The sequence below is a fragment of the Rattus norvegicus genome, chromosome 1 (genome assembly GCF_036323735.1).
Source record: "Rattus norvegicus strain BN/NHsdMcwi chromosome 1, GRCr8, whole genome shotgun sequence".
Lineage (NCBI taxonomy): Eukaryota > Metazoa > Chordata > Mammalia > Rodentia > Muridae > Rattus > Rattus norvegicus.
This window is the reverse complement of record NC_086019.1, coordinates 14637381-14662401: the sequence shown is the minus strand read 5'-3', so window position 1 is coordinate 14662401 and position 25021 is coordinate 14637381. Positions and strand designations below refer to the sequence as shown.

General features: G+C 44.9%; 1 protein-coding gene across 12 annotated transcripts in view; it reads left to right on the top strand.

The window, feature by feature from the left end:
- The window catches only part of Ect2l (epithelial cell transforming 2 like), an 82596-nt gene that overhangs the window by 14920 nt on the left and 42655 nt on the right, over positions 1-25021 (top strand). For 11 of the 12 annotated variants that reach the window (XR_010058839.1, XR_010058838.1, XM_063276203.1 and 8 more), the window contains 2 exons: positions 23055-23217; positions 24689-24941. Coding sequence is in view for 9 of the 12 variants with exons in the window: in XM_063276203.1 (XP_063132273.1) it covers positions 23055-23217; positions 24689-24941 (416 nt within the window). In the remaining 3 variants the exon portion in view is untranslated. Of the gene's footprint in view, positions 1-23054; positions 23218-24688; positions 24942-25021 lie in introns of those variants that run through there. The other variant, XM_063276242.1, reaches the window with a different exon arrangement.

The window sequence follows — 25021 nt, the reverse complement described above, 5'->3', positions numbered from 1 at the left end:
AGTGGACTCTCGTGAGTGAAACTGGAGCTATTCAAGATGTGTGTGCAACCAGAATATTCTAGAAAGCCCCTCGGTGTGCCTGAACCTGACTGAAGAACCTGGGTGGGCAGTAGCAGCTTCTATAAGAATGGTTTTGCCAGATTCATCTCCAGAAACGTTACCTTGAGTCCGTCTGGGACAATCACTGTGTCTTCAGCCAACAATCATAACGGAGCGGCATATTTCCTTTGTACATAGTCTGACGTTCTTTATCCAGTAGACAGAGAACTGGAACTCTGTCGCACCGGCAGAGGGGACTCTAGGAAGCGGCTTATTTCCTCTTGTTTGTTTAGTGAAACTCTGGGTATGTCCCACAGCCAACTGGGGATAGTTGCTTTCACTGTGAGCTCAAGGAGAGGCTGACCTTCAATTTCTTATACAAGGTTCATAAACCATCAAGAGTGGCTCTTACTTCAAAAATTGCCTTCTACTGTTCCTCCCACCTACTCCTGCCCGCCATGGCAAGATGAGTTTTGTTCTGTTTTGTTTCTCTTCTATACTGGCCTCTCACTCCCACCTCTGTGGGTTCGCAGTAGATTGTCCACTGAGGCTTCCTGGTGGGGTACCCTGGAAAAGAAAACATCTCTCTGACTGGGTTGAATGAATTGTGAAGATACTTTTTAATTTAATTTATTTTTTCCTTATTCACTTTACATCCTGCTCATTGTCCTCTTCCTGGTCACCCCCTCCTACAATCCTACCCCCACACCCCTTCCCCTTCTCCTCTGAGCGGATGCTCCCCCTGCCCCCCGACACACACTTCAAGTCTCTGTGAGGCTAGGTGCTTCCTCTCCCACTGAGGCCAGACAAGGCAGCCCAGCTAGAAGAACACATCCCACATACAGGTAACAGCTTTTGGGATAGCCTCCCTACCCTCCATTTATTCAGGACCTACATGAAGACCAAGCTGCACATCTGCTACATATGTGTGGGGTGGCCTAGGTTCCGCCCATGAATGTTCTTTGGTTGGTGGTTCAGACTCTAAGAGCCCCAAGGGTCCAGGTTAGTTGACTCTGTTCATATTCCTGTGGAGTTCCTATCCCCTTTGGGGCCTGACATTGTGAAGATTCTTTTTTTTAAAAAGAATATTTATTTTCTTATTCTTACATGTGTGTGTCTGTGGAGGGGGTGTCTGTGGAGGCCTGAAGAGGATGTCTGATCCCGGGAGATGAAGCTTTAGGTGTTGGTAAACTGCTGTGCAGTGCAGGTGCTGGGAACTGAACTCAGAGCTTCTGGAAGAGCTGTATGTGCTCTAAACATCAAACATCTCCACAGCCCAGCAGAGACTGTTTAGTGAGTGTCTGAAGAGCAAGAGGAGGCACATTTCACCGTAGTCACTTCCTAGGATTCCTTTCCAGCTTTCTAGAAAAATTAATAAATAGCAGACCAAACCTCATATCCATGATCACATTGTGGAGTGCATTCTAGTCTCGGGCTCCATAAACCAAGCAGTTTCAGTTGTTACCACTGGAGGTCATTAGAGATCTTGTGGTATGTTTGAGGCGGCTTAAGGTAGACCTGGTTTTGTCACTAGAAATTGTACCCTTTGGCACCCGAATTCTTCTTTCTGTGAAATGAGAATGTGGAACCAACCTGTTGTGTAGCTTTTCCTCGCTCCCTTTGACAGCAGCTGCGCTCTCACAGGGAGATCAGTGAGGGAGTGAGTCACAGTTCGCGCAGCTGTTAACGTGCTCTGGGCTGCTGACTTCACAGGAAGCTAGCTGTGTGCGAGCTCCTGGTTTCCAGATTTGACCTTCTGAGGTCATCTTTAATTTGTAGAGATTGTCATCGAACACAATCTGCCCACTCCCGCTCTTCCCCATCTCAGGCTTGCAGACATGGGTGACTTTTACCTGGCCCTCAACTGTTTCCAGAGGTTCGCTCTGGGCTAGTAGTCTTGATTCAATTCGAGCTGTGTTCAATTTTAGTTAGATGTAGAAGCTCGACTAGGTTTTTTTTTTTTTTTTTTTTTTGAACAGCTAATACAATTAGTCAGCTTCCCTTAAAATATCCTTGTCGAGATATAATTCGTGTACAATGACAGTAGCTGAGGGACTCAAGTGAACGGTTTTAGAGTATTCGCAGAATTTTGCGGTCATCACATAGGCTAACACATTCCACCATTCCCAGAGTGCCCTCCTAGTCGATGAGAGCCACGCCCTTACCGCCTGTCCTTCCAGATGTGTCCAAACACAAGTCTACTTCCTGTCTCTCTAAATTTACCCTCCTCTGGACTCCATATATAATAGAGCCAAGTAACAGCTGGTTTTTTTTATAACTTTTTTCATGTATTAACTTGTCAAGGTTTATCCATTTTATAGCACGCTTTAACACTTCTTGTTAAAAAGTATTCCATTGTGTGGACTTGTAATATTTCAAACCGTCACCCGTAAACATTTGATTTGTTTCCTCCCTGGGCTGTTGCATATCATGCTGCTCTGAACATCTGTATCCAAATGTCTCTAAAGGGGAACTTTTATTTCCCTAATTTTGTCTTTCTTTAATTTTCCGTTTTAGACCAGTTTCTAGGGTTCATGTGTTCATCAAAGTTATTTATTTAGTGTATGTGGTGGATGGCGGTTAGGAACACGCTAAGTGTGGAAGTTGGACAATAACTTGTGGGAATTGGGGTCTTACCGCATCGAGTGGGTCCGAGCGACTGAGGTCAGCAAATGCCTGTACCTGTGGCCATTGCTCTGGCCTTTTATTCTTCTTAGGAACTCATAGCAGAGAGCTTCGTAGTAGAATACTGGCCTCAAACGTCAAGGGCGTGACTCAATCCTCACTATGGGAGGAATGAAAGCCACGGAGTGTATATAGTTAGGAGTGGAGTGAATGACTGTAACAGAACAGAACTACCAAACCTTATTTATTTATTCAGTGTTTCTTTTGAATCTTCTTACACCATAATCTCCCCCCCAAATGTAAACATAATAAATAAGAAAAATAGACATCACGTAGCTGCTCGAACTCTTGGGTGAACTCTACTGTATGGGGACTTTTTCTCATGGCAGAGGCTATTGGTTTTGTTTGTTTGTTTTCCAATCTATTTCTTTTGTTGAGAAAAATCTTTTTCATATGATATATTCTGGTCACAATTTTCCCCAGCAAGTTCCCTTGTCCTCCCACCCCCCAACTGCACTCCCATTCTTTCTCTTATTCTAATGACTTTGTTTTGGTCCCCCCCCTCCCCCCCCCCCCCCAGAGCTGGGGACCGAACCCAGGGCCTTGCGCTTCCTAGGTAAGCGCTCTACCACTGAGCTAAATCCCCAGCCCCTCTAATGACTTGTTTTATAATTTCCGGATAACTTTGTTTTAATTCACATAGCCCCTAATACTCCACGCTGTTAATTTTTAGAATGATTTTAAGTGGAACTTTATAACAACTAAGATTATTGATTGACTGACTGATCGATTGATTGATTTATTTTACTGATTTAGCTTCTCCAACCATCCCTCTGGCCAGTGTTTTTTACCAGGAAGTGTTTTTACCCCTCCATTATGCAGTTTCTCCAGGACTCATGTGTTAGCAGGTCACATGGTTCCTGCTGGTGTCTGTCTCCCCCCAACCCCCAACCCCACCCGGCCTTGACTACATTGACCTTTGAAGGCCACTGGGCTGTTTGTATCTGTCACACTTGGAGCCGCCTCTGAGGGCTGTGAGTTGCTCTCCTTGCTGCACTGGTGGGACCGGTTTTAAGTTGCCTCTGCACAGCTGCACCGCCTTCCTACAAAGGCCTTTCCTGCCAGAACTGGAGAAGTTTAAACTTGTAGCCTTCTTGGGTGGGTGTGGCGGCATTCATGCAACTGCGGTTTCAAGAGGTGGGGGAGGGGAGGGACTGACGAAAGAAGGAAGGTCATGGGAGTCTTGTCATTTGTCTCTTCCAGAGCAGAATGGACTTAGGAGTGGGCAGGAAAACGTGTGCATCCCTGTATACTTAAGAGTAAAGACCCATCCCCACTCTAAGACTCTCCTTTGAGTAAATGCGGCAGAGGGCTCGAGGGATCAGGGGAGGAAATCTCACTTGGTGTAGTCTGTTGAGAAATTGTGTATGAAGTTTTTCAGAGACAACGTTAACTTCCAGCTTAAGTTAGCGCCCAGCGCAGCCGCATAACCTTGAGTTCGGGAGACTCATTCTAAAGGAGAGCGTTTGCACTTGGCAATGGGAAGTTGTTTTAAGGAGAAAGCATCAGCCAGTGATAGTGTTACACCAAAGCAGGATGAGACAGACTCTTTAGGACCTTGGCGGCGCCATCACTGCTGTGGGCTTTGCTGCCAGGGAAGGATGAGACTTGAACTGAAGACAACACAGGCAAGGTAAAAATTCTAGCCAAGGTGCAGAGCAGAGTGGATGGAAAATCACCCCGAGGAAACTCAGGGGCGAGGGGATTCTGTCTAAACCAAGCTAGCAGGCTCCTGCTGGACTCAGGCCAGGGGATCAGACGTCCTCTGAGGCACTGAAGGATCAGGAAGCCGATCGGATTTCCAGGGTGATCAGGTATCAAGGGTTGGGGTTTGTTCTGAAATGACTTAGCAATGTTCTTTGCTAAGACTAGATTTTTACAAAGGAGTTCAGATGGACGAAGGAGAAGTCTTTGGAGCCTGAGAAGGCAGAACTTTCTCAGAAAGGAGCGGGAAATACTCAGAGACAAGCTGTACCTCTGTACTTCAAACTACCATATATGGACAGACAGAGAGTCTGGAAGTTTGGGTCATTTTGTCTCTTCTATCTCCAAAACCCATATTCTGAGCATTCTCCAACCTTCTACACAGTTAGAGCAATCATATAAAATATTGTCATTCATTGCCGAGATGTTTTGTAGGGATTGATGAAGCTAATAAAGAAAACACAAGTTTATTTATTTATATTTTATTTTATGTGTATGACTATGTCTGCCTGCATATATGTTTGTGTACTACGAGTGTGTGGTACCTTCAGAGGTCCAAAGAGGGTATTGAATCTTCCGAGACTGGAGTTACAGACAGTTGTGAGTCACCATGGAGGTGCCGGGAATGGAACCTGGCCCTTTGCAAAAGCACCCAGAGCTCTCACTGAGCCATCTCTCCAGTCCCCTCCCCACCAAAAATGCTCAAGTTTAAAAGCAAAGGAGAAACCGAAACTCTGGAAGCTGACACGTTGCGGGGAGGAGTGGACTTGTTAAACAAGTCTTGCACATAAGTTCTTAGTTCCTATGTTCTGTGGTGCGAGTCTGTTGTGTTTAACGTCTCCCTGTATCACATAGAGCCACCCATATGGTACTTTGTCTAAACTGTTTTGATGGCGAGAGCTAGCCTCGTGCACACAGTACATATCCAGAGAGTGGGTTGATGTGGAAGTCAGGAAGCGTCTTTTGTCTCTTCTCCATTCCCACCTAGGGTTTACATACGTCCCACCCATTCCATGTTTCTCCTTTCTCTGCCTGCAATCCCACTCAGGTATTAGGTGCCTGAGTATTGCTAATTACCACACACCCAGGGACCTGAAGGTTGAGGGCACCTCAGGATTGGACTGAATTCATCATGGGATTCACATCCCTGAGAGTGTTTGGTGGAAGAGAGACCCTGTAGACAGTGATTCCGCCCCAGAGATGGTAGCGATGTCTGCAGAGAGTTTCTCCGGGTGGTTTTTTCCAACCTTACACTTTAGCAGGGACTTAAGGGTGGGCGTGTGCCTTCTCCCACCCTGGTAGCCTGTAGTCTCTGCTGTGTGAAGATTATTGCTCAAATTAGTCAGTCCTTGGAGAAAACACTTCAGGGGACAAGACAGAGGACTACAGGCCGAGGATTGCAAAATCGAAATGTAGAAATCTTGACCCTGTGATGGCCTCATCGAGTTCTCAGCTTTGAAGCTGCCCTGATTAGGGAGCCTAAGTTGTCTTTCTATTTAGCGGTCACTTCTCTGGTCATCCCAGCTCCCCAGAATGAGGCAAAAAGCATTTAGCAGTCACACGGACCGTGAGAGAGCCCATCATCAGACCCACACACGTAGTCCAAGGAGTTAATCAGAGCTGAGAGCTTTCCTAAAACTGCCGAGTTTCAATTCAATGCCTCGTACTTGACGGCAGAATCTGCTGCTGCTGCTGCTGCTGCTGCTGCTGCTGCTGCATCCGCCGGAAGTCGAGCCCACAAATACTGAACAAGCGCGTCCCACCAGACTGGCCTGGAGTTTGTAAACACAGATCGTGAGCCTTGATAGACACTTTGGCTCATGTAGCCTGGAATAGGGTTGAGGAAACGGTTGTCACCAAGTTCCCCAGGTGATCTGGTGCACAGCCAAGGACAATACACAGGAGAAGGCTCTGCACGCCCCCAAGCCTCCTTCTGCCCATTGATCCCCTTCCTCACCCCTGCCTGCTTCAGCCTCTCAGCACATCTGTGCAGTCGGTCATTTCTCCAATGGTGACACTATTCATAAAGACTCGCCGGACGATTCGTCAATAGAATAGATCTCTTTATTATGTCTGTTTGTTTGCTACAGTGCCTGGGCAGACATTTTCTCTTTTCTTTTCTTTTTTTGATGTTTTCTTTAACTAGAGGGATTTATAAGCTTTATCAAGAATATACAAACAATGTAATGAACCCCCATAGGATGAACACACCTTTATGACAATGCTAAACTCTAGGTCCATATTATTTCATCAACTTCTTCAACGTTCATACCACAGATTATTTGAAATAAGACTCTGGACACATCGCTTCACGTATTAATATCCCGATATGTAACTCTTAAAAAGAACAGACCTTAAAATTTTGATTACAAATCCACTATTCACCTAATAATTCACGAGCCACTGCCTGTGTGGTCGTAGTTTGGGTTTCCTTAGTATTTCTCACTTCAGAAATGATTCGTTCAGGTGGACAAAATACCTCAGTGGGGAGAGACGTTTGCCGGCAAGCATAATCTGAGTTCGACCCACAGAACCCACATGACGGGATGACAGAGATGACTCCTGCAGGTTGTCTCCTGACCTCCACGTACAACTCACAGGACACATGCAACCCAGGCCCCCTCCCCCACATTGGTGATGCACACCCAGACCCCAACACACGCACCCGAAATGGTGATACACATGTACACACACAGCACTCAGGAAGTTGAGGCAGCGGGATGGCCACGTGTTGAAGGGCAGCATAGCAAACACCAGGCTACAGAGTGGGCCACTGTCTAAAATATTTTTTTTTAATCAATAATTCTTTTTTGAAAAAAGGTTGTTAATTTTGGTTTGGTTTGGGATTTTTACACCAATATCTCACTATCTGTTCTAATGTGGACTACAATAAACCTAATCCTTTGTAGCGGATTTAAATAAGCCTCTTGGGATCGGAGAAGTGGCCCAGGGGGTAAGAATACCAGCCGCTTTTCCAGATGACCCAAGCTTAATGTCAGCATCCGCGCAGTAGCTCATAACTGTAACTCGAGTCTCGGGGTTTCATAGCTTCTTCTGGCTTCTGCCAACACTGAAGGTTCATGGAGAACCACAAACCTGCAGGCGACATACTTATTCACATCAGAATACAGGAAATAAAGAATAAATCTTGTAGGACTCCTCGGTTCCTCTAAATTTCCCTCGATGTTCCCTTTTGACTTGCAGAGTTTCCCACAATTTGCCTCTTACTGATTGTATCCTTCTGTCTCCTGCAGTTTCTGAAAATTAGTAGTTTGGGCCTACCTAATTGGATTGAGGTCTGATTGGTTTTTTGATAAGAACATCTGATGTGTGTTCTCAGGGTTCCCCTTCATAGGGATGGTGCTCAGACCCCTGCTATCTACTTTCTTCCCTTAGGTTCCTTGCACCATTAAGAGTTGCAGAATGTTGGCTTGTCAAAAGTTCAGTCCTTTCTGCTTACTTACTGAAATTCCTTTTTTAAAAAAAAGATTTTATTTTTTACTTATTTCATGCATGAACGTACTGTAGCTGTCTTCAGACACACCAAAGGAGGGCATCAGATCACATCACAGATGGTTGTGAGCCACCATGTGGTTGCTGGGATTGAACTCAGGACCTCAGGAGGAGCAGTCAGTGCTCTTAACCGCTGAGCCATCTCTCCAGCCCACTAATTGAAATTCCTTTAAAGAAACCCTTCTTGTCTTTGCCCAGTCCCTCTCTCTTGAAGGGCTGTTTGTACTGGAAAAGCAAACAATAATAATCTGATTTTCTCACTTCCTCCGTACCCAAGAGTCTAGTGCTTTGTAGCATTAAGATCTCACGTATTTTTATTTTGAATTTAAGTATTGTGATATGATACAATATCAGGTTGCTTCGTTCAGTTGTCTTGTTTGAGGCAAGGTCTCAGTACGTAGCCCTGGCTGGCCTGGAACACACTATGCAGATGGAGCTAGCCTGGACCTCATGGGCGAGCTTCCTTCTTCTGCCTCCTGGGATTACAGGTGTGCACCACCACACCTGGGAATTTCCATAAGAAAATTGTTCTGTTCTTGGCCCGTTGAGTCTCTTCAAGGTAATTCTTTGGTCCCTTTGATGTTGGTTAGCAACTAATCTAGAGTGGTCTTTTATCTGTGTTGCCTTGGGTTCTTTTATACCTCAGGTTTGGAATCTGCAGCTCTCTTGAGGACTCTGGCTGCTCTTGGTGGCAGGTGATATTTGGGGTTAAGTGCTACAGCTTCTGAATACACATAGCTGTCCAGGGAAACAAGAAAATAGCTTAACCAGATCGTAGCCCATGAGGAGCTCAGATCTACACTCGCGGATCAACTTCAAGTCCACAAAACTCTTAACCCTTTTATATTGCATCTGTTGCCCCTTCTTTCCCTCCCTCCCTCCCTCTCTCTGTCCCTCCCTCCTTCCTTCCCACCCTCTTTCTCTCTCTTTGAGTTTCCCTGGGTAACAGCTCTGGCTGTTCTGGAACTCACTTTGTAGACCAGGCTGGCCTTGAACTCACAAAGACCCAATTGCCTCTGCCTACAGAATGGAGAGTGGTGGGGTTAAAGGTGCGTGCCACTACGCCCCGTTTTCTTCTCTGAAACGGGAAGTGTGGTTCCCAGTAGCATCAGTATAACTGCTTCTCTTTCTTCCTTCCGTAATAAAATAATGTATGCACAACACTCCCAGAATAAACCAAGTCGCTGCCGCCACACATATAGTTACTGAAATTTGCTAAGCCTCTTTTGCTTACAATTCTTTTTGTTCTTAACATATATCACATTGACTCAAGTTTCTCTATTTAGAAACTTAAATAATTCTGATCCATAGTTGTGAAGCTAAATCAACACGCAGTTGCGTTTGTTTAATTCTTATTTTTGACTATCAGTGATTGCACTCATCCACCCCAAATTTTGTTTGATAATTAGGAAACAGATATCTCATTAGAAGAGTCAAGCTAAAAAACAAGATATAGGTTGGAAATGTCCTATCCCTGTGCTGTATACTTACTCCCCTCCCTCTCATTCATTCATTTATTCATTTATTCACTTTATATCCTGATTGCAGTCTCCTCCCCTCCTCCCAGCCATCTCCTCAAACAGCCTCTCCCCCATCCACCATTGCCATCTTCTCCTAGAAGTGGGAAAAACCCCTGGGTACCAACCCACCCAGGCACACCAAGTCACTGCAGGACTAGGCACATCCTTTTCCACCGAGGCCAGACAAGGCAGCCCAGTTAGGGCAACTGTATCTATAGGCAGGAAACAGAGTCAGAGACAGCCCCTGCCCCGGTTATTGGGGGACTGAATGAAGACCAAGTTGCACATCCAATACACATGTCTGGGGACGAGAAGTAGGGGGATGGGATAGAGGGGTGGGGGAGTGGGAGGTCCAGTCCATACGTGCTCCTTGGTTGGTGACTCAGTTCCTGGGAACCCCTAAGGGTCTGGGTTAGTTGACTCTGGTAGTCCTCTTGTGGAGTCCCCATCCCCTCGGGTCCCTCCGTTCTCACAATCTTCCACAAGACTCCCCAAGCTCCCTCTAATGTTTGGCTGTGGGTCTTTGCATCTACTTCAGTCAGCTGCTGGCAGGAACCTCTGAGAGGACAGTTAAGCTAGGCTCCTGTCTGCAAGCATGACAGAGTATCATTAATAGTAACATTAATAGTGTGAGGGGTTGATTCTCGCCCATGGGATGGGTTTCAAGTTGGGCAGTCGTTGGTGGACCACTCCCTCCTTCTCTACAACATCTTTGTCCCTGCACTTCTTGGTTTTGGGTTGAAAGTTCTGTTGGCTTAGTGTCCCTTTCCCTCCACTCAGAGTCCTGTCTGGCTATAGGAAGTGGCCACTTCAGGCTCTATACTCCTCACTGCTAGGAATCTCAGCTAGAGTCACCCTCATCGACTCCCTAGAGCCTTCTCCATCCCAGGTCTCTGGTACATCCTAGAATTGCCCCACTCTGCCCAGTCTGCCCCTGATTTCCATTCCCTTTCCTGGCCCTCTCTCCCTGGCTCTCCCTATCCCTGATCCAGTCCCTGCTCCTGTTTCCCTCGTACCCAGTTCCCTCCATCCATCTACCTCTGACGACTGTTTTATTTTCCCTTCTGAGTGAGATTCAAGCATCCTCTCTTGGGGTTGAACATTTTTTTTTTTTTCCTGAGCTGGGGCCTTGCACTTCCTAGGCAAGCGCTCTACCATTGAGCTAAATTCCTAACCCTCGACAGTGGGGTTGAACATTCTTAATCTGCAATCCAAATCTGTATTTCTCCAAATTCTAGAGGGTTTTTTTTTTAAGATTTATTTTTAGTTTAGTAGGTGTGTGTGTGTTTGTGTGTGGGCACCCTCGCACATGTGGGTCTATGTACATCAGTGGAGTGTCCCTGGTGGCGGGAAGAGGGCTCAGATCCCCTGGACTTGAAGGCACAGTCTGTTGTGAGCTGCCTGAGTCATGAGAACCAAATTCAGATCCTCCAGCCCACAAAGCCTAAGTTTTGATTTACATTTTTCATACAATGTTTTTTTTAATTGTTTATTTTTATTTTATGTGCATCGGTGCTCTACCTGAATGAATATCTGTGTGAGGGTGTCCGATCCTCTGGAACTGGAGTTACAGATAGAAGTGAGTTGTAGGTGTGGAGAATTGACCCGGGTCCTCTATAAGAGCGGCCAATACTCTTCACCACTGGGCCATCTCTCCAGTCCCCTATGCAATATATTTTGATCACAGTTTTCCCACTCCAAACTCCTTCCAGGTCCTCCTGAACTCCCACCTATGCAATTTCTTGTTCTTTATCTCTTTCAAACCATAACAGTAACCAAAAAAAAAAAAAAAAAAAAAAAAAAAAAAAGAAAGAAAGAAAGAAAAGAAAGAAAGAAAAGCCAAACAGAATAAAACTTTTAAAAAGCCCCAAAACAATCAAACAAACATGGAATTCTTTTTGTCTTGGCCAACTAACTATTCCTGGTATGGGAACTGTTCAGAAATGTGGTTGATAACCTGGTGACACTCTGTTAGAAGCAACCGATTCTTCTCTCTCCCAGCAGGTATCGATTGCAAATGGCTTCTTGCTTATGATGGGACTTTGTGTCCGCTTTTCTTTTTCAGTGTTGTTTTTTTGTCAGGCTTGAACCTGTCTGAAGCCCAAAGGATTCTATATCACAGAACTTCATTTTGTGCATTAGGCTATTTAAAATAGTATATAAAATTACCTGCTGGCTATGCATACAAGTTTTGTGCTTAGATTTTTCATTTTATGTATTCAAACAGTTCAAAATCTAGAAAAAAAATCTAAGATTTAAAAGATTTCTAGGCCTAGGCCAAATGTTCAGTTAAGGAACATTTCGAGTGTCTTGAGACTTTCCCTTGATGAAGTCTGAGGCTCTGGGCAGTATGTAAGTGAATGGCTGTGACTGGGTTCTAGTGGAGTTTCACACACACACACACACACACACACACACACACACACACACACACAAATAGATATTTTCCCTAAATCAAAACCAGAAAAGAATATAAATAAACAAGCAAAAAATAAAATCCCCGAAGCCTTCACTGTCAGCCCTGAGCCCTTCTTCTCCTCCGCATCAGGACCACCGATGCCTCCCAGGTTCTTAGTTCTCGTTGGCTGGTGCTTGTCCCAGCAGAGGATGTGTGCTTGAATTCTACCTCCCTTGGTCTCCCTGCAGTGTTCAGTAAGATCAAGTCCTTCCTCCCAGAGATGCTTTACCTGTGGCTCCTGTACAACAACATGCTTCTGTCTTCCCTCTTCCCCGTGGCCCTTGGATGAAGAACGTTAACGTTTCACAAGCACTGCGTCCTTAAGTGTGGACTCTCCTCCCGTCCGTTCTGCCTTGCTTCTCCTACCTGCTTTGTAGGCCCCTTAATCTACGCCCGTGGATTTCATTTATCATTTCTGTATCACACAGTTTTTATTTTTGGTTCAGACATCTCCTGTGCTACCCAAATCTCACACCCAACTGCTGACTTGACATTTATTCATTTTTTTAGAATCTTGAATCTATCTCCTTAAAATGTTATTTTCGCAGGCAAAACTTGACCACTTTCTCTTTCTCTGTTAAGAGTTGATACCACTAGCCTTTCCATCTCAAGAGTGAGAAACACAGTTCTCGTCTAACCATCACGTGTCCAGTGACTCTCAAGCTCCAGGAAGCTTCCTCAGTTCCCTCCATCCATTCGTCTGCACGTCTGTCTGAGCTGTAGCCGCAGTCTCTAACCAAGCGTCTCTGTCGTTCTCAGCTCCTTCCTTCACAGAGAGTCGGTGTTAACCTGTGGTGGTGCCAATTTGCCCACATTGTTACCCCTTCATGAGATCCCCAAGACTGAAGCAATAGTGCCAGTCCACCCATTGTCTCTTCTTCATCGTTATTATTGTGTGTGGTATATATGTGTGGTGTGGTGTGTGTATCTGTGTGTGTGTGTGTGTGTGTGTGTGTCTGTGTGTCTGTGTGCAGGTGCACATGCGCTCATGGAGGCCAGAGGAATGTTGTGCTCTAACACACTCAACCACATGACCTTGAGACAAGGTCTTTTACTGAATCTCGGGCTGGCACCCAGAAGTTCCCAGCAGTCCTCTCACCTCTACCTCTGGTGATGCTGGGGTACTAGGCACGCATGTGGCCGTGTCTAGCTTTCTATAAGGATGCTGGGATCCAAATTCAGGTCCTCATGCTTGCACAGCAATCACTCACTGAGCCGTCTCTCCAGCCTCTCAGCCTTCCTTCTGACCACTTCCCTCCACAGTTCCCTGCTCTCCCAGCTCTTGGTAGTTCCTTAGTGCCCATGACTTTGATCTTCCCTTATGCTTAGAAAGGTCTTCCCTGACCGCCCTCTTCTGTGAGTTGCTTATCCTCCACTCAGCTCCTTCATGGAAGCCTCCCCGGCCAGCTGACCTCAACAATTCAACAGTGGCTAAATGTGTTTGCTAGAAGATTTAGTACATCTAAGAGGCTATCCGTTGTTTGTTGTTAGTTTTTTTTTTTTTTAATTTATGCCTTTTTTTGGAATCAGACTATAAGCTCTATAAATGCAGGAATTTTGTGTTATTTTCCTTCCTGCCTTTGTTTTGTTTAAGACTCATGTTTATTTTATGTGTGAGTGTTTACTCACAGGTAAATATGCATAACACGGGCCAGACTGGTGCTGTGTAGGGCGAAGAGAGCTTTGATCCCCTGGAGCCAGAGTTGGTTATGAGTCACCGTGGAGGCGCCGGGAAATAATCCCAGGCCCACCGTAAAAGTTGCACGTAATTTTAATTGCTGAGCCACCTCTCAACTCCTCGTTTTGTTTTTTGAGGTAGGGTCTCACCCTGTAGCTTTAGCCATTATAAGATTCTGTACATAGACCATAGCAGCTTTGAACTTGTTATCTGACGCTTGCTTCTGACTCCCGGCGACTGTGGTCACAGGTATGCACTTCCACAGCTGGCTTCCTCTCTTTCTCCCTGATTCCTTTTCTTTCTTATTTTTGAGAGCCTGAAATAAAAGAAGAGATCCAATCGGTATCGGATGTATTAATGAATACATCAAGGAGCCAAAAAAGCACAACAAATATGCCCATAATAGCCCTTTGGTTCTAAAATAATTTTGGATAATATGTCCTTTTGAGAAGGAGTATTTAAGATGTTGTAAAAATTCTGAATTTGCTGCCAGGAAAAAAACACTCATGAGTATGTATCCGAAGTTGCCTGAGATTCTAGAAAATCCATGTTCTGGATTATAGTTATAGTTTATAACTATATGGGCATATAGCATTCGGGTTTTTGCCACTGTAACAAATACCTAAGATAGCCAGCTTCAAAGGACGAATGCTTTCTTTCGGCTTAGTTTTGGAACTTCCCATCTTTGGGCTTGTGGGCCTGCAGTGGACACCCGGGAGTGGGAGCACCACCAGAGGAAGCTACACTTCTCAACAGGGAGCCAGGGGACAAGGACAGGAAGGGGCTGGATTCCTCCATGCCTGTGAAGGCATTGCCTCCAGTGACCCAACTTCCTCCTGACGGCTCCAAACCTTCAGCTCCACTATCTCTCAACTACACCAAACTGGACACGAATACCAAAGGCACGTATATACGGGCCTTTGAGGGAGATTCAGAGGTAAACACTATCAGTACTCACACCAAGTTGTATAACTTCATATCCGTCATAAATCTCCATGACTCCGTGGTATCCTCACAGTTCAGCTCTTGCTCTAGAGTCCCTCATTTCCTCTCCTTCACTTTCAAATTTTTCTTCCATCCCAGCCTTCATTTCAATAACTGTCCTCCTTTACTTTAAAAGATATCTTTGTTTTCCAAATGACGTTAAAACTGCCCCTGCGGTACCTGGATTCCCTCTGCATATTTGAATGTACTTCCCTTACAGCTTCGGCTGTCTCTTCTGTTCCACTGATTTCTGAGTTCATGCGCTGCTTCTTGTCTCACTGCTCTCCTGGCGGAGTTCTTCTGAGGAAGAGACCTGCCTTGGGTTGTGAGAGCAGACAGAATGCTTCCTTCTCCTAGGAATCGTGAGTTTCTCTTTTCCTCAGCAATTTTTTTATGTTTCTATACTAAATACAGTCAGTACTTTTCAGCAGACCTTTCTTTTTTAGAATTTTAGAAAATGTATTTATTTAGTGTATGAGTGCTCGGCTGCACATACATCTGCTGGCCAGCAGAGGGCATCAGACCCTCTTCTAGATGGAGGTGAGCCACCCTGTGGTTGCTGGGAATTGAACTCAGGACCTCTGGAAGAGCAGCCAATGCTCTTAAACACTGAGCCATCTCATCAGCTCCTCTTTTTTTAGATTAAAAAAAAAATAACCTTTGACAGTTTACACATGTGTGCAATGAATTGAGCATATTACACACTCAATATTCTGTCTTATTACCTCCTCCGGTAGATTCCCTTTGTCTTTCCGGCTAACCCCCTCCTACTTTCACTCTTACTGTGCACATGTGCCTGTAGGTCTCATGCGGGTAGACAGGGCTGCTGTGTTTCCCAAACACTTGGTACATTAGCCATGTCAAATCCAGAAGACAGCATTTCACCAGACTGCCCTCCCTCCCTCTCCATGTTCCAGCTCTTGGACTCCTTCTGCCATATTTTCTGTTCTTCCCTGGGCTTTCCAGAGCCTTCTCCTTTAAGGCTTGAGCACTCAACAGTCCTTGATTTGGACCTTATGCTAATGGAAAGGGCATGTCTTTTCTGATTCTAGTCCTGCCCCTAGACCTTTACTCTTGCATCCCAGCTGACAGCCTCCATGTTCCCAATGAGAGTAAAAACAAGAAGAAAAGGCAGAAATGACGTTCAAGGGCTCAACTCTCTAGAGTGTCTCCATCTTAGCTCCTCACTGCCTTAACACACTCTCTCTCTCTCTCTCTCTCTCTGTCTCTCCCCCTCCCTCCTCCTCCCCCCATCCCCCTCCCTCTCCCTTTCTCTCTGTCTGTCTCTGTCTCTGTCTCTCCCCCTCCCTCTCCCTCCCTCCCTCCCCCTCCCTCTCCCTTTCTCTCTGTCTGTCTCTCCCCCTCCCTCTCCCTCCCTCCCTCCCCCTCCTTCTCCCTTCCTCTCTCTCTGTCTCTGTCTCTCCCCCTCCCTCCCCCTCCCTCCCTCTCCCTCTCTCTGTCTCTCCCCCTCCCTCCCTCCCCCTCCCTCTCCCTCTCTCTCTCTTCTCTCTCTCTCTCTTTCTCTCTCTCTCTCTCTCTCTCTCTCTCTCTCTCTCTGTGTATGTGTGTGTGTATCTGTGTATCTGCCTGCGTATGTTTTATTTCGGTAAATTATAGGTTTGCTTTTTTATTACCTTGGCAGAGATTATCCTTTAAAAATATTATTATATCCCCCCAGCACTCCTACATATTTCAGAATGGTACATGGATTATTTTTCACTTCAGAGTTTTGACTTCTAAGAAGAGCTCTTAAGCTTGATAAATATACCATAACTTATTTCAGACACTTGGCTTGTTTCTCCTGGTGTTTGCTATAGAAACAACACACACAGGAACATCTTTTAGTTCAATCCTTGGCCCTATCCTCAATCATTGCTTGAGGACAAACTCCTAGAGGATGAATCTTGGATTCGAAAGTGTGCTTGGGCGGCTGATGGGGCTTCTCACCCTGTCGTCTTCATCTATGCAGTGGGCTAAAACTGGTGTATGAACTGCACGTCGGACCCGTGCTTGCCATTAGTGTTTTAAAGAAGCCTCTAGACTAAGCGGTGCTGCCTAGACAACGGGAAAACAAAGACGGCATCCAAATCTACTCACCCTCTCCAGGCCACCTCTCCACTGTCCCCTCAGCTGCTTCTCTCATCATTTTGGCATCATCTTTCTGCTTCTTATCAGAAAATGAGATTCAAATCTCCCAGCACTGAGCTCTGCTGTTTTTGAAAGCACACATTGTACATTCAGTGACGCAGCTGCGAAGCCTTGCTATGAATTATTTAGATAAAACCATCCTTGTCACAAGAAAAAGAGCAAAGCGTGTTGCGTCCATTTTCTCCTTACTCGTTATTGTTTCTCTTCCCTGGCAACATTAAGTGCAAAAGCAATGAGCCTGGTGTTCTTACTGAAGAACTTCCTCCTGCTTCCCAGGCATGGATTCTTCTAAAACAATTAGGTCATTTTCTGCTCCCCTTGCCTAAGAGTCACTATTCTTCAAGGCAAGCCTCGTGGCAGAGCAGACCAGGCACAGACATAAGACATGCCAGGGTGAACCACATGCAGAGAAACCCTGCCTCAAAGACCCAAGGGCCAGGAGATAGCTCATGGATGGAGTTCTTGCCTAGCACACGTGATACGCTGGGCTATGTCCCCAGTGCTTCAAGGAAAACTGGCTGAAAACATTCTGGCTTTATATATTTTCCTCATCTTCTTAAAATTCCAGAGCGAGAGTAAGTTTTATCTCAAAGGGACTGGAGGAAAGATGGCTCAGAAGGTAAGAGTGCTTGCTGCTTCCTGGGAGGCCCTGAGATTGGTTCCCAGAATCTACTAAGAGTTCCAAGTGCTAGTAACTCCAGCTCCAGGGAATTTAATACTGTCTTCCGGTCTCCAAGGCCACCTGTGCATGTGTGTGCACACACAGGCGCCCACGCACTCAAATATAAATAAATCTTTAGCAAAAGAGGAGGAGCAAACTGGTTATAAATTCTACCCAACTGTTGTCAGAACCCTAATCCTTTGGGGGATTAACTGTTCTCTGTTCTCGGAGTATCCGCTGTCTAGCTCAGTTCGAATGTTAATTTCAAAGGAAACGACACAGTCATTGCATGCATTTTATCATCAGTACTGAGAAGAGTCCCAAATGACACATCTGTGGATAGCACCCAGCGCCAGCCCTGTACATCCACAACTCTGCCGTCAGGCTGACACGACGGCAAATCATTTAAGGCTCTGTTCATCTCTGAGTATGACTAGGATGCATAGACACCAATAACAAACAGTAGTAACAAGGCCAGGAAACAGGTACACGTAAAACATATCAGGAAGTAAGTGGCCTCTCATTTTAAAAACAAACATTACTGTTCAATCATTTGTAACAGCAGAGTGGCAAGAGTAAGACAGATAGTTTCTTTGCCCTTTCCATCGGGATTCCTCCACTTGAGTAAAGTTGAGTTGTCGATAGCTCAGAAGTAGACCTTTGTAACAAGGTTGCATTGTTTTCCTTTAATACGTGAGAGTAAGGTGTGAATGTGTTTCTCGTAAGCCTCAGGATATCTGTGTGGATTTTCTTTCTACTTTCGAATTAGTATGTGAGCAGGTGTACATGTGTGTGTGGTGTAGGTACATGTGTAGACACATACATGTGAAGTTCAAGAAACGATCTTGAGTTTTGCTCCTCAGGCACCATCCACCTAGTTTTGAAGACAGGGTCTCCCTTTACCCTGGATTTGCCAAGTATACTATGCCAGCTGACAAGGCCCAGGGATCTTCCCGTTACCCAGTTCTCAGCTCTGGGATGACCCATGGACACCGGCACAGTTGGGTTCTGGTGATAGAACTTAATTTAGTTCCTCGTGTTTGGAAGGCGAGTGCTTTACAAACTGAGCCCTTGAGCATGTATTTTCTAGCAAGGAACACTGACGAAAAATCAAAGTTCGTCCAATACATGCCAGCATGGATTCCGTTCTCCTGTCCAACCACAGACCTAACCAGCTATTCCCCTATTGGTCTAGCAATGTCTTTTCTTTGTGGATAGAGCACTACATTTTCCTTCGTGGTCCAGAGTCCAGTGCAGAGTTTCTTACTGCATCCAGACTTCCGACTTCTAGACCTACCCTCCCAGTGCACAGTGGCTCAATGTGCCTGTGTCTTCCATTTCTTGATGGTTTTGTGGAGGGCAGGCTAGTTACTTTGCTCCCTCACCTTTAACTCAGCCTTCGCCACGCTGAGTGAATCTATCATGATTCCTACCCATCGGGCAATCTCTCCAATGCCCTCTTGTCAGCCAATTAGGAGAAGTGATTGACAGTTCAGAACAGCATGGCCTGGATATTAAAAGTAGGGATAAATGAAGCACATTTTTATAACGTAGCAACAGCTCTAGCTGGGAAGGGAATGTTATCTTGTGTAGAACTTACCACCTTAAAGGGAAAAGAAGTCTGTCCCTTTCAGTAGCACAGATTTAAAGAAAATAAAAAACTGTCTAGACACAAGAAAAATCAAGCAAATATACTTTTGTTTTGAATTTTAGTTCAATTAAAAAAATCTATGCTCCCATTATCAGTTGATTAGAGTAAAATCACTCCCCAAATCACTCCCCAAACAATTAAGATTATAAGTCAGATGACACAAAGCCACATCTGTAGCACAAATCCTAAGTGTGCCAGCGGAAAGTGGAAAGTGGTAAATATAGGCCCACGAAACCTGGAAAGCAGAGCATGAAACCCACCAGAAACAAGCCAGTTCATTGCACAAAACCCTCCAAGAAGCCATGCATTGGATGGAAGTGACTACAGCAAGGTCCAGAAACGATCAGATTCCCGGCCCACGATTCTATCCCGTTTCCTCAAATTACTGTGCTTTTGGTCATTTGTTTAAAGAATTTAATAAGTTTATTACTATTGTGTATATGCGGAGCTATGTGTTGGGGATATCCTTGTCCCACAACCTGTGTTTGGAGATCATAGGACAGCTTGTGGAGTTGGTTCCTTTCTTCTACCTTTATGTGGGCTCTAGGGATCAAACTCACATTGCCAGGTGTGGGCGACAAATGGCCAGTGTTTTGGTATGCATTCTTGTACAGTTAACACACAGTCTCTTGAGCAGAAGAGAACAGGAAGTCTCAGTGTCCTGAGTGCTGGACTGCAGGCTTGTGCCCCCATGTCCAGCTGCAAATGATTTCTCTCTTTATTTATTTTATGGGTATGAGTGTTTTGCCTGCACATCATATACACCTCATGTGTGCCTGATGCCCTCAGAGGTCAGAGGGAACATCAGATTTCCTGAAACTGGAGTTCTATATGGGTGGTTGTGAGCCGCCATGTGGGACCTGAACCCTGGTCCTCCGCAAAAGTAACAAATGAAGGTTCTTTTTCTCGAGGCCAACTTGCTTGCTTCTCTCTTTCTCTCTCTCTCTCTCTCTCTCTCTCTCTCTCTCTCTCTCTCTCTCTCTCTCAAATGCAAACCCATCAAAGCATGTAGGGCTCTCTCACAAAAATTCAAATGCAAATCTTCAGACACTGACTTCTCCCTGCAAAGGGTAGGATATACATTTATCACTTTCCGCCCATAATGTGTTTATTTAACAAGTATTTATTGAGTGCTTTCTGTATGTCATGAACTATCTTCTGCCTTGAGTAGAGGGCACACATACACAAGTTCCATGTAATGTTCATGTAGAACAGAGTTTATTAGGAAAACTTTTTTTTATAGGATGCCATTTATTTGTTTTTGACAATTCCATACACAAATAGAATATATTGTGGTCATAATTGCACTCTCATTAGACTCTTAACCCTCTCTCACTCTCGCTGACTCCCCTTTCCTCAACTCGTGCTCCTCCCACTGCCATATCAACTCCCTCCTCCTCCCTCACCACACCAGAGAAAATGCACATAAACAGAGAGGTGACAGTAGTGATCTTACCTTCTATCGAAGCACAGCCTAGGCAATGGGCTGTGTGGTCCTGTGGGAGTGCAAATGCAGGGGCGTGGCCTGCATGATTTGATGATGTGATGTGTATCTATTGCACGGCAGAGGGGAACAGAGAATTATAGTGAAAAAAAAAAAGATACTAGGCACTCAGCCCCCTTTCTTCCATTGAGCTAAGCTGGGTCTGCTGACAGAGTTCTCTGCTAAGCCATGGAAAGAGTCCATCATGAAGGGTCAGCCCCTTCTCAGTCCAGCCCCTGGAACTTGAGACTCCTTCATGTAATCCTAGCTGCACTAGGTTTTGTATGTTTGTTCTCAGCTGAAGAATCAACGAGATCTCATACAGCTGGCCAAGTGGGGAGAGAAATGCAGAACACTGAGAAGTCATAGAAGGCTTCTGTGGTGAGGTCCGCCCACATCTTTAGTAGAAACTTGACTTCTTTGAACCCTTCTTCAACCCTGTCTACTTCCATTCCTTGGGCATCAGTTATGTGCTGCCGTTGTCCCTCTAGGATGACCCGGATGCCCTTCTCTGGGTCTGTGAAATCCTTGGGAACTCGGAGGATGGCATTGTACAGCAATTTCATGAAGGAGCACGGGGGAGGAAGAAGGATAGTCATAAGGTGCTTATAGTAACTCCTCAAGAGTAATGGCAGATGTCTATCTCAAGGTCAAACGGAGCATGAAAAAGAAGAGTGAAAGCATAACAGTTCTTTTCATAAGAATGAGCATGGAGAAAATAAAGACGTGTACACTCTACGCTGAACTGATGCCTGGATGCCAATAGCAGCTTTAGCATTTGAAGGGGAGTCATGATTACAATTTTAAATAACCAAAGACACAGAAGAGCTTTACTTAAGCTTGGTAAAAATCTATGATCCGTGTGGCTTCATGGATAATGAGGGCCTCCCTGTCCCTGCCCCAAGACTGGGTTTCTCTGTGTAGCCCTGGCTGTACTGTAACTAGCTTTGTAGACCAGGCTAGCCTCAAACTCATAGAGATCTACTTCTGAGTGCTTGCGTAAAGGCGCATGCCACTGCTGTCTGGCAAATGACGGCTTGTTGTTTGTGAATTGGAAGAAGTTCTTGTCAGATATTCTGGTGGCTTATGGAAAATTCACTGTTGTGATTCTGCTGCGGGGCATAAAGCTAGCTGGTTTCCACAGAGATGTTCCTCAACATTTCCAAAGGAAGCGCTTGCTTTAAAACATGGCCGTGTCCCAGGATGATATAGACCAGGTGGATTAGCAACAGTTCTTTATTATGCTGAAGGGAACTGCCACTCCCAGTGCTGGATGATTTTCATCAGGGAACCTTCCTGTTTTACATCTGGGGACTTGTAGGTGAGGCTCTGGATCGAGCCATCGGTTTTGGTAAAGCAGTGGTCAAGACTACCTCTTGGTGTCACCGATGTTCAGCAAGATGCTATGGTCTTTTCTTGATAGGAATTCCGTTCCCATTTCTATGAAACATGCAGAGGTTCAAGCCACCCTCTTAGAATTTTAACTCAGAGAAGACCCATTGCAGGATGAGGCTTGTTTAGTATCATGACCTTTCTGCTGATGAGCTTGTCTGTGTCCACTGGGGCCCCATAAAATTAGGTAGTAGTGACCACTTAGCAGTGGGAGAAAGTCCTGCAGTGCCAAGGACCTCAAAATGTGTTGTGATAGGTTCTTGATGAGCAAAACTTTAACTTTCCAAACACCTAAGCTTGTCACAGATGTCTGAGATTCCACTGGGGTTGGTAGTGATGACAGAATCCCAGGGGAAAACTGGAGGTTCTGCTGCCTGGATTGTTTCCAACCCTTCCTACTCCAGCGGTAGGAACTCAAAGACTATTGCCTACTGGTGGCCAGCACTGTAACATTTTACATTTTATCACCAACATATAAAGAGAACAGTCATGTGTTAAGCTGTACACATGCGTGCGTGTGTGTGTGTGTGTGTGTGTGTACATGCATACGCACATGTGTACACATAAATAAAAATATATATTTAAATGGGGCTAGACTTCTAGTGATTCTCAACCTTCCTAATGCTGTGACTCATTAGAACCCTCATGTTGTGGTGACCCCCAATAATAAAGTATTTTTGTTGATACTTCAAAGTTATAATTTCACTAATATAAATATGCTTGGAGATAGGGGTTTTCCAAAAGAGTCATAGCCCACGGGTATGAGAACTGCTGGTAGAGAGATAGCTCAGAGGTTAAGAGCACTGGCTAATTTTCCAGAGGATCTGTGTTTGATTCCCAGCACCCACCGATGGCTCACTACCTCTGTAGCTCCAGTTCCAGGAGATTTGATACCCTCTTCTAGCCTCTTCAGGTACACATATGAGTGCATATATATATATATATATATATATATATATATATATATGTATATGTATATATGCTTAGGTTAGGGAGGCATACTACAACTTACAAGCCCCTGATTTAATTATTTTATAGCAGAACATTGGAAAATAACAATGACTGGTGTCTTTACAGGATCTCCAGTTACCATTAGATGGCAGTATTAAGAACTATGTTTCTGTGCCTTTCCTTGTAGGTTCATCCAAGACTGGCTTTCGGAAAGGAAGCAGGTGGCCAGAGTGGATTTCTCGACAGTGTTACCGCGCTGCATTTCTCTTTACATCTTTTCCTTTCTGAATCCAAAGGACTTGTGTGCAGCTGCTCAAGTCAGCTGGCCCTGGAAGTTCCTAACGGAGCAGGTTTCCCCTCCTACTTCTCTTGCTTCCTAGTAATGGGACACAAAGTAATCTGCAGTGGGTCACTCAGGGTGGCTCTCTTCCCTGAAGCAATAGTGGAGGGAGCCTCAACCATAGTTAAGTGCCCCTTGGGGGACAGAATGGAGGGCTGGGAAGAAACTGGCTCAGTGGGCAAAGGTGCTTGCGGCACGAGTGAGTACCTGTGTTTGAACCCACGGCCTGTGGAAAGCTGAACATGGCAGCATACATCAATGGTCCCTGTGTGTACCCCTAAGCAAGATGGGAAGGGAGACAAGAAAACTCCTGGACACTTATGGGCCGGCCAGCCTGCTGTGGTCAACAACAGGAGAGGCCTTGTTTCAAACATGGTGGAAGGCAAAGGCCAACTCCCAAAGTTGTTCTCTGGCATCCATTGGCACATACTTGCCTGTTCTCATACCTACACACACACACACACACACACACACATACATATACACGCACACATACACACACATACACACACATACATACATACATATACACGCACACATACACACACATACACACACATAAAACACATACACATACACACATACATACATATACACACACATACGTACACACATACATACATATACACACACATACGTACACACATACACACATACACACACATACATACATATGCACGCACACATACATACATATGCACGCACACATACATACATATACACACATACATACACACATACATACATATACATGCACACATACACACACATACACACATACACACACATACACACATACACACACATACACACATACACATTCATACACATATACACACATGCACACACACATACACACACATGCACATACGCACATACACACACACAGTCTGTTTTTTATGGTCTTGCTATATTTCCCAGTCTGCCCTAGAACTCCTGCGCTCACAGTGTACTTCCTACCCCACACACCTAGGATCTGGGACTACAGGTGTGTGAGTTCACACCACTGTGCCTAACTTAATTGTTTTTCATAGTTTGTCTAAATTGTGATTTCAATGAACCACATGAAATTCACTATTTTTAATATGTCAAAAGTGGTGTGGTTTGGCAATATAATATGAATTCAATAAAAATTCTTCTCTGTGGGAGGGTTGGTCTGAAGTAAACTCCTATACCTGAATGCTCATAAACTAGAGTTAAAGTAACAGACTCCTATGGGAATGTTGGCTCAGTGTCTTAAGATGGCATGTATAAATTTATACACATATTAATTTATACAGAATGCAATATATATTCACCAAGAACATTCTTCATATGGAATACAATGTATTTCATACTTTTTTTCAGACTGAAGTTTAGACATTAAGTCAACAATACTAGAAATGTCAGTATAACAGAAAAATAGTGGGTGCATGCCTGAAACTATTACTGTCAGAAAACTATCTCTTAGGAACTCCACTTTCTTTGGTTCTTCCCCAAAGGATTGCTTATGGATGCCCAAATGCACTAGGTTCGGGTGGTTTCTGCCCTATGCGCCAACACGGAACGAGTATGGCGCTTGGAAGCAGCACTACATAGCTTGTGTGTCCAGCTTGGACTGGCTGACACCCAGGGAAGCTGCCGCTGTTTACGGAACACTGAATGAACCCAAAACAGAGGATGAGGAGCTCCAGGAGAGGCAAAGAGAAAAGTGCCTGAGAAAAACCATTTGGGAGAAAATCGCACTCCGCAAGAGTGAGTAGCATTGGGTTTAAACCTTTCTTATCGTATCCAGACACGGAACAAATGGGTTTATATACAGATACCCGTATAGG